The sequence below is a fragment of the Colobus angolensis genome, unplaced genomic scaffold (assembly GCF_000951035.1).
Source record: "Colobus angolensis palliatus isolate OR3802 unplaced genomic scaffold, Cang.pa_1.0 Scaffold30, whole genome shotgun sequence".
In the NCBI taxonomy this organism is placed as follows: domain Eukaryota; kingdom Metazoa; phylum Chordata; class Mammalia; order Primates; family Cercopithecidae; genus Colobus; species Colobus angolensis.
Window position 1 is genome coordinate 8843934 of NW_012116266.1, and position 9584 is coordinate 8853517.

At 37.9% G+C, this 9584-nt stretch overlaps 1 protein-coding gene across 1 annotated transcript in view; it reads right to left on the reverse strand.

Annotated features, from left to right (window-relative positions):
* Positions 1 to 9530, reverse strand: part of SGOL2 (shugoshin-like 2 (S. pombe)) — a 54032-nt gene extending 44502 nt beyond the window's left edge. Inside the window, exons 1-4 of the mRNA XM_011949956.1 lie at positions 9420 to 9530; positions 5885 to 6019; positions 3873 to 4048; positions 2888 to 2965 (exon numbers count right to left, since the gene is read on the reverse strand). Of these exons, the coding sequence (XP_011805346.1) occupies positions 2888 to 2965; positions 3873 to 4048; positions 5885 to 6017 (387 nt within the window). The 5' untranslated portion in view covers positions 6018 to 6019; positions 9420 to 9530. The remainder of the gene's footprint in view (positions 1 to 2887; positions 2966 to 3872; positions 4049 to 5884; positions 6020 to 9419) is intronic.
* Between the last annotated feature and the right edge of the window lie 54 nt (positions 9531 to 9584).

Below are 9584 nucleotides of genomic sequence, written 5' to 3' on the forward strand. Positions count from 1 at the left end.
ACTGTATGGTCTTATGTTTTTTTCTATGCATAGAAAAAAAACTTCAGAGTCCTCACTTATAACTAACAATAGAAAAATCCTAAACAAAACTGGCAAAAAAGAATTCAGCAGCTCATTAAAAGAAAAATAAATCACTTCTGAAGTTTATTACAGAAATGTAAAATTAGGAAAGTTACTAAAATAAATAATCATACTAAGACACTTAAAAAGACCACATCATCATCATGCTAAAAAGATACTTACATTATTTGGCATTATTTTTATTTAGAAAGCTCAATCAAAGAGGGACTACAGGAAACATACGTACCTTACTTACTTATATATAAAACAAGCATCATTCTTACTGGGGAAACACTACCTAATATTTTATACATGTGTATTGCATCCTACTATGTTCTAGATGTTGTTCTGGTAAAGACATCCCTGCACTCAAAAAGCTTACATTCTGATGGGATAAACAATAAACAAAATTGTCATACAGTGTTAAGTGTTAAGGAGAAAGATGAAAGAAGAAAAGCAGGATATGAAATGTTGGTACAAGGGTTGGGAGTGTTTAAATTTATGCAGAGTTGCTAGGGAAGACTTCACTGTAGTCACTTTTGAGTCAGCATTTGAAGGATAAAACTTGTCGCATGCAGACAGAATATGTACAAAAGCACTGCGGTAGCAACTTACCTCTGTTTGAGGGAGTGGGAAGAGAACGGCACTGAAAAGGTTAAGGAGTGGAAGAAACAGGAGAGTAGTAAATGAGGTGGAAGAAATAACAAAGAGTTTCAGTTTTCAGATCATATCAAGCAATAGATAAGACTTCACTGGAGAGTTTCAAGCAGAGACTAACATTTTAACAGGATCATTCTGGCTGTTATAAGAAGAAGAGAATACATAGAGAAACAAGAGAAAAAGAAGGCCAAGTTGGGATGCTATTATTAATACAATATGTAAGTGAGAGATAATGGTGCCTTGGACATGGGTAGTGAAAGAGGGTTGTGAGAACTGGTAGAATTGCAGACTGATTTTGAAGGCAGAACTAAAATGATTTGCCAAAGTATCAGATATAGGGTGTGAGAAAAAGATAGGAAAAGAGAGTTGTGATTATCTTAGATGAAAATCTCATAAGGAACTGGTTTGGTGGCAAATGTGAAATTTGAGATGCCTTTTAGACGTCCAGATGCCAAGCAGCTAATTAGATATAAATCGTCTGGAGGTCAGAGGAGATGGTCAGGCTGGAGTTACAAATTTGAAAGTCATCAGTGTACAGCAGTAACTAAAACCATAAGATAGAATAAAATTATTTAGGAGGAGTGAATGTAGATAGAAAAGAGAAGTCCAAGAACTGAGTCATAAGGCATTTCCAAAACTTAGGAAAACAAAGAGAAACCAGCAAACAGACTGAAAAAGAATAGCCAGAAGGGTAGGAAGAGACTTAGTAGAGTGTAGTACTCTAAAAGTCATGAGAAGTCAATATAAGAACCAAGAATTATCCATGGGTTTTCGCAACATGGGCATCAATGGTAACTTTCAGGATTTGGTGGATTGGTGGTGAAAACCCAGTTGGAATGGGATCAAGAGAAACTAGAGATAGTGAATAAATCTCTCAAAAAGCTTTGCTGTAAAGGCAAGAAGAGAGCTGAGATAGTAGCTGGGAAGTAGGTGGAATAAGAGGTTTATTTGTTTGTTTGTTTAAGACGAGAGATGGTAACGTTTTTGCATCCTGATGGGAATAATTCATATTTTTTGCATTTGCAACGTTTTGCATCCTGATGGGAATAATTCATAAGGGAGGAAAAAAGTTAATGATGCAAGAGGGAAAGGCACTCTACACTAACACAAGCCAACAGCAAAGGACAACCCAAGTGTCCAACAACAGGAGCCTAGTGAGGTAGATTACAAGTCCACTCTAGATCTATCCAAAGCAGCACCAAAAGAGAATGAGGAATCACTCCACGTAATCATTTGGAGAAATCCCCAAGATATGTCACATAAAAAGTAAGGTATAGAACATCTGGTATAGCATGCTATCTTTTGTGTAAAGAACAAAAGAAAATTTTTTTTTATTTGTTTGTTTTTATATAAAGAAACAGATGAAAGCAATCACCTGCATGAGGTACAAGGAGAAGAGAGAATGGAGAAAAAAGTAGCTGAAGGCAGACAAAAGCATGTGTGAAACTTTACTCTATACTTTTCTTATCTCGTTCTGATGTTAGAACAGTATGTCTATATGACCCATCACCTGCCTGACTTAATAACAACCAGAAAGAAAAAGAATTTTAAAGCTTGGTATGCAAAAGGTAGTCTGTTAAATAGTAAGTTCAAGAAGGTAGCTACCAAGATTGTATACTATGCCTTCACCTCCAGCTTCTCCATCTACCTGCTGTCCAGTTTTTACTTTTCCTTAATCTAGATGTTGACCTCAGCCCTCTGAATTTTCCAAAAAGAACCACACGAAAAGCATTTGGGAAATTTAGAATTTGTTTTAGAAAACAGTATAAAGTAGGACCACCCTCTATTTTTTTCCCCAGTTTTTCAATTGTGTCCATCTTTAAAACAAACAAACAAACAAACAAACAAACAAAAACCCCAAAGTCTTTCCTCACTTAAAATGCTTCCTTTCTACTAATGTCTTCATGTTTCTTAGTCCATTTAGGAGCCAGTATGTTCCACTAACCTGTCTAATCCTGTTACTTTTAATAAAAACCTGATTTTCATATGACATTTTCAATAACCAATTATACAAAATGATAATATGCTGTTAGCCAGTTAAAACTGATATTATCATCAGTCCTTTGCACAAAACTTGAAATATGAATCTCCAACCTTGATGTTATTTAATCTCAGTGATCCTCTGTAATCTAAAGAATGACACTATTTACATATAAATTCTACTTACCTCAGAAAGACTGCTCATTTCAATTGCAGTTATCAAGTTATTGTTCATGAGAGCTTCTATGTCTATAAGCTTCTTATTCTGCACATGTAAAATAAAGACCCCTTTTAATCAGTTAAGACTTGGAATGTTTTATAATATCAAGAGTTTATGAATGCCATCCATGTGAGAAAACTTAAAAAATAATTGATATCACATTGAGGTAAAAAATTGAGATCACATTCAGCTAAAATGGTACATTATATAGTACCAAATAGTGTTATATAGTCCAAATAGTCATACATATCATACATACATACATGTACACACACACACACACACACACACACGTTGAATGCTTTGGAACTAACAATTATACGTTTTCCTATAAACATTTTTCTATCTTCTTATAATAATATATCACATGGCAAGAGAACAGTTTGTCAGCCACAGTAATTTAACCCACAAGTAGAGTAGGTCCTTTTTCCATTATAAATAAGTTCTACTTATTTTAGATTTAGATCTATAGTTGTAGCCTAGCTAATCATTGGCTCTCACTGCCCTGTCTGTGAACAGAGTTGAAATTCGGAAGGAAAAGAAACAACTATAATCTTCATTCTGTTTGGCTTGTGGCCAGGTAAATGCTGAGATTAAAAAAGAATAACAACATTCTAGGAACTCCTTTCCTATCAAGAACACTGGAAGAACTATGACCATCTTTTAAAAATGTATTAATGTACCAAGCTTTCCTTATGATTAGCAATCGAATGTTGGTCAAGGTATTATACTGGTTTACACAGCACACAAGCACACATTTAGAATGCAGATTTAAAACACATATTTTATTACCCATTAACAGTTTGTCCTTTAACATAGACTTACATGGCATACTGACTTTCAATAATTTTTCACAATTGGAGATCTGAAAAATATTTTTAGAGCTTCTATAATAATGCAGCTAAAAGATTTAAGTTATAATTAGAATTCAAAAACAATATAGCTTCCATACCAAGTTATTCAGCTTTAGGCGAAGAAATGTATTCTCAAAATTCAGTTTCTCTACTTCTTTTTGCAATAGCATCTTTTCAGTTGTAATTCTTCGAGAATTCTCTTTTTCTCTACTAAGAGCCTGAGCTAATGCCCTGTTGTTGTGCTTTAAAGATATTTTGAAAATAGAAGAATTATCTGTAAAAAGATTTTTAAAATGAGTTAATATTGAACTTACACCTTAATAAATTTTGTATTCCTTAGTAAAACTACATTAGACAAAATGCATTTCACTTTATAAGTTTTAACTGAAGACTGGAAAAGAGAATAACAATACAGATGTAGTTTTGAGAAAAATAAACTCACAGTTTAGAGCTGAAGAAATGAAAGCTAGACAGAAGATGATGAATTCAAGAGTTGTGAGGAATGCAGAATATGTATAAAAAGTTAGGAGTAAGAGGACTGCAGCACAGACACAGCATTCTACATAATTAGATCAGTCACAAAAACTAAATCTTGATACTTGTTGCTCGACCTGCTTTCCTACGTTTGACTAGCAGACAGAATTGAGAAACTGATTCTGCAGCTCTAACTGGAAATGTCCCACAGGAATGAGGATAGCCAATCTGTGAAAATTCTAAAGCCAGTTTCTACAGCTCCAGAACTGAATTACTTAATACTCCCAAAGTCCATTTTCAAACTTTGAGTGATAGAGGCATACTTACTCTAATGTTAGACAGATAATCTAAACCCCGTGGAAGCTCTTACTGCCATCTGAAAGATCCTACCTCTTATTTCTAGGCATCTACTGCAATCTAAACTTGACTTCTCTTTAAAAGCACTATGTAAATATGATTTAAATCACTCCTGGAATGCTTTTCTGTTGGAAGCAAAGAAATTTCCTTGTGAATTCATTGGTAGAGCTTACCTTAAATACAGTGTGTTCCCTTAGTATATTTAAAACATCATTATATTTTCATAATTTTAACTTACATGTCACCATTCAATAACATATGCCACTGAATAAAAGTCTAGTGTATGTGAAATAAGTTTTATAAAATATAATAACATTTTGTAAGTACTCAGGGAAAACTTGGGATTCTGCAAAACAGGGTCCAAAACAGTACTTTACCTTTGGCAGAGAGAGTAGTTTTGGATAGCCATCCCTGGCATAACAAATGGAAACTGACTAGAACCAGCTTAGGATTTCCAGAAGATAAAGAGTAATAACATTTTCCTATTGTACTCCTCAAAGTCAGCATATTCCTTTGTAACATGGGGTATGGAATAGTCTTGCCAAAGGGAGGAAGCAAGAGGCAATGTAAGGAGTGGCCCTAGAGACCTGGGTGGGAGCTGCATCATGATTTACAGGCACCCAGGAGGCTGGGTTGTTTTAGAAGTCACACGTGATTGTCCTTCACAGAGCTGTATAAGCAGATAATGTGACTAAAAGGATACCTCTCCGACTCCTGCTAAGATGGTTATGAACACTGAGATAATTTTCAGAAGTAATGAAAATTTATCTTGGAGTTTTCCCACCTTTTTTTTTTTTTTGCCCTTCTGATGCCTTAACTCCAGAATTCATGAAATTCCATTTCCAAAGTGCTCAGTGTCTTCGTAAGATTGCCTATATAAAGTCACACACACATATATATAAAAGCACCCAGTGTGAGCCAACCTCCTCTAGGCTACCCATCATCCAGTTGCCACAACATGCCAGAACAACCTGCTACACTTATTACGTCTTTTCCAGAAAAATCATGTTGGTATTTTTTTCTGCGCTGTAGAAAGTAGCTGTCTTGGGCCACGCAGCCTCACTGCTGAAAATTCAGCTGTCACACTTAGGGTAAATCATCAAAACCACCCAACTAACAGGAGTTGAAGGAGATAGGAAGGATCAAATTTAAAAAGTTATCAGTTAACAAAATAGTCATTTTAGTAATTTTCTGTATTTGATAAAATAAGGTAGAAAACATAAAACAATTCTGGGGAAAAGTTAAAATGTGAGTGTATTTTAAAACTAATGGCACTTACTTAGAATTTTTGTTTTTATTTTTGAAGCAAGAGAAACATTCAACTTAGCAGTCTTTGAAGTTCTTTTGTCTTTCACATGTCTCTTAATTCCTGAGGTAAAAAGTGAGCCAGTTTCCATCACTGGGCACGCCATCACTGAAGTGAAAGAAAAAAAAATCATAGTATTGATTAATAAAAGAAAAAGGATAACTGATAAATACATTTTAAAAAGTAATAATCATGACTGCATATAGTCTGTGCATTAAGTATTTGCTAAACTTTGTATAAAATCTGAAAGTATGAATGTAATCAAAAGTGGCTTAAGGTATAATCCAAAAAGGTAAATGATTATTTTTTTCATTTAAACCTACATTAATCATCTATGTACAGGTGCAGGGGACAGATGACAGGATATGGTCTCTGCCCTCATGGAATGCATGGAATGTGGGTACAGACAGTGCTTTCATACAATGTAAGAAGTGTAACCTTAGAGATATACATAGAGTTTAAAGGAAGTACAGAAGAGATATACCTAATCCAAGGTGGGGAAGGGGGTTGGAGAAATAGGAAATCTTAAATTTGTCTATTAGATTTATGGCCTATTATAGAAACAGGAAGATAAAGAAATCATTACATTGTAGTATTACAAGAGTAATAGCTACAATACACAATGCAGAGGAGAAGTGATTAACTGTGCCTGGGCAGAGGAAAAGGATCAGAAACAGCTTCACTGAGAAGGAGTGCTTGATGTTGAGTCATGTAAGACCAACCTCCCCCATGGCTCCATTTCCTCCCCAAGCCTCCTTACCTCCATCTGCAGAGACCTAAAAAAAAAAAAAAAAACCCGTCCCCTGCACCTGCCTAACCCTCAATACTCAGCCTCCCCACCACTACCTGCCTTGAGTCCACAGGACTCAGCTCACTATGGCAATCCAGAACTCAGCTCACTATGTCAATCATGGCAAGAATCCCTCAACTCCTAGGTCACATTCATCCCCCTCACTCGAATCCCCTCAGCTCTACATATACCTCATCTGGTCCTGTGGTAAGCTGGAAAATGGCCCCCCAAGGTTATTAGATCCCTTTAATTCTAAACCTCATGTGGAAAAAGGGCCTTTGCAGATTTGAATAAATTGAAGATCTTGTAATGGGGAGATTATCCTGGATTATCCAGGCAGGCCTAAATACTATCACAAGAGTCCTTACAAAAGACAGCAGAAACAGGAGTGATGCAGCCACATGCCAAGGACTGCCAGCAGCCATCAGGAACTGACAAAGCAAGGAACAGATTCTCCTGAAGAGCCTCCAGAGAGAGTGCAGCTGGCAATACACCTTGAGGGGGGAAAAATTCAGTGATAACTGAATTTAGACTTCTGGCCTCCAGAACTGTGGGGAAATACATTTCTGTTGTTTTAAGCGCCTCATTTATGATAATTTGTTACAGCAGCCAAAGGAAATGAATACAGCCTACCTATCTTACCCTTGCCAGACTCATGAGGTCCTCTAGAACTCACATTCCATCATCAACCAAACCTCTACAGCCTCAATCTCTTTTCTGAATGTTCATCTTCTTGAACCACCCTCCTGCAGTCCTGTCAGGCAGGGGCTGTTTTCCCTCCCACACCCCTTCTAGAGGCTACAACACATTCATGTGTGCAGACCATTCATCTTCCCTCCTCCCTAAAAATTCCCATCCTTGAATATACTGTCATTTTATTCCTTTTTCCCTTTGTATCAGCTCTTCCTTCAAATGACCACAGGGCTTGCTCACTTCCTTCGAGCATTTGCCAAAATGTCACTTTCTTAGTGAGACTTCCCAGTCCAAACTACTTAAAAATTGCACACTTACCCCCATTCTCCCCTTCTGTTTTATTTTTTTCCATTAACTTACCAATGTCTAAGATAAAATTAAATAGTTTATTTAACTTATTATCTGTTTTCTCCTACTAAATTGTAAGTTCAATGAGGACATAAACTTTTGTCAAGTTTGTTTGCTTCTGTACCTTAGTACAGAAATATGCCTGCCACATAGCAGCTGCTGGATAAACATTTGTGGAAGAAGTGACTATGAATGAATGGAAGAACTTTCCAATAGAAAAACTGCCCACTCTTGGAATGGGTCTCCTTTGAAAGTGTTAAGCAGATGTTGGGAGGTGTCAAGCAAATAATGGAAAGATGGTTTCAGAAGAAATTTCTGCAATGGGGAATAAGTTGAACCACAAACTTTTCAAGATTAAGGCTCAACGGTTCTTTTAAACACTTTGCCAAAAAGAAACTTTAAAATCAAACATCACTATCTATCTCATAGACAGTAGAACACAGAAACTCCCCTCAAACTGTTGCATCTCACACACCTGAAAGGGATCCTAACATAGAAATCTTCTTCATCTCCCAAAAAATCCAGTCTGGAATATCAAATTTCATTCTACTAATTAGGAAACCACAGCTGGACTGCCCTCCCCAATAAACTGGTTCTGACACAATTCCTTAATTTAATAAATGACACTGTCAATCACCTATTCAAATCCTCATGCCAGAAATCTGGGAGTGTTCCTTCACATTGCCCTGTCACCCCCTACATCAATGGCCTTACCAAGGGAAACTTTAGGAGCCAGAACCAGGCATTTGGAGTACTGTTCCAGGGTGATTTACCATGTAGACACTGAGACATTATGATAGTGATTACAACTGTGTTGGAGCTCCAGTTCCAACGTTTCATAGCTATGTGATCTCAACACCTCTTCGTCTCAATTTCCAGATTTATAAAACCATAAAAAATCAGGTCATCTCCTTGTAGGGACTAAATGAGCCAATGTATGTACAGTGTCTAGTACAGGACCTAGTATACAGTCAGCACTCAATACCAGCACCTATTTATTACAACTCTGTGACACTTGTCCGGCCAGCATCTCGACTATCTCTAAATACGAAATACTCAGTTCCACATCCAATTCTCCTGAGTTGGATACCTCATCTAAAAATTTGTCCTATTCTCTACTGAATAGGATAGAACAGGACATCTCTACTGAACAGGACATTGTCCCTCCCTATTCTCTACTGAAATCCCACCTGTACATCAAGTAGCTCAAGTTCCAAGTTCCAAGTTCTCCCCAGTCTTCCATCACCTCTTCGCCTTCAGCCAGCCTCTCCAAAGGAGAGGGCTCCTTCGAGAACTTTCGCACGCAGTCCCTAACATTCATTCCGCAGACACGTACTGAGCGCTTACAATGCCCTAGAAACTGTTCAAGAGAGTACAGCAGTCCCAGAGACAGAAATTTCTTCCCTTAAGTAGCTGACCTAAATGGTGGCTCTCCCTGCTCACCCTGCCGGACGCTCAAATCTCAGAAACAAGAGGCAGCGATTCAAAGCCAAAACAGGACTCCGTCAACAAACCCCTCGGAGCCGGAGAGGGGTGCCGTCCCGGATCCCGGAGGACAGAGGGCGGAAGACGAGCCGGAGACCGAGGCGGACAGCGCCTAGAGAACCGGCTCAAGAACGACACCGATCCCGACAGTGAGAGGGCGGTCACGTGAAACGCCGCAGGCCACTAACTTACCTCTCTTTCACCGTGGGGGACCCCCACCTAGCTCAGGGCGCTCGGCAAGCAGCAGTAGCAGCGGCTCAGGTTTAAACGCCACAGCCGTTGGCGGTTGCCCCATCAGCCAATCGGGTCCCGCGAAGATGGCGCAAGGGAGGACGGTTACTAGGAAGTGGAAGGCGG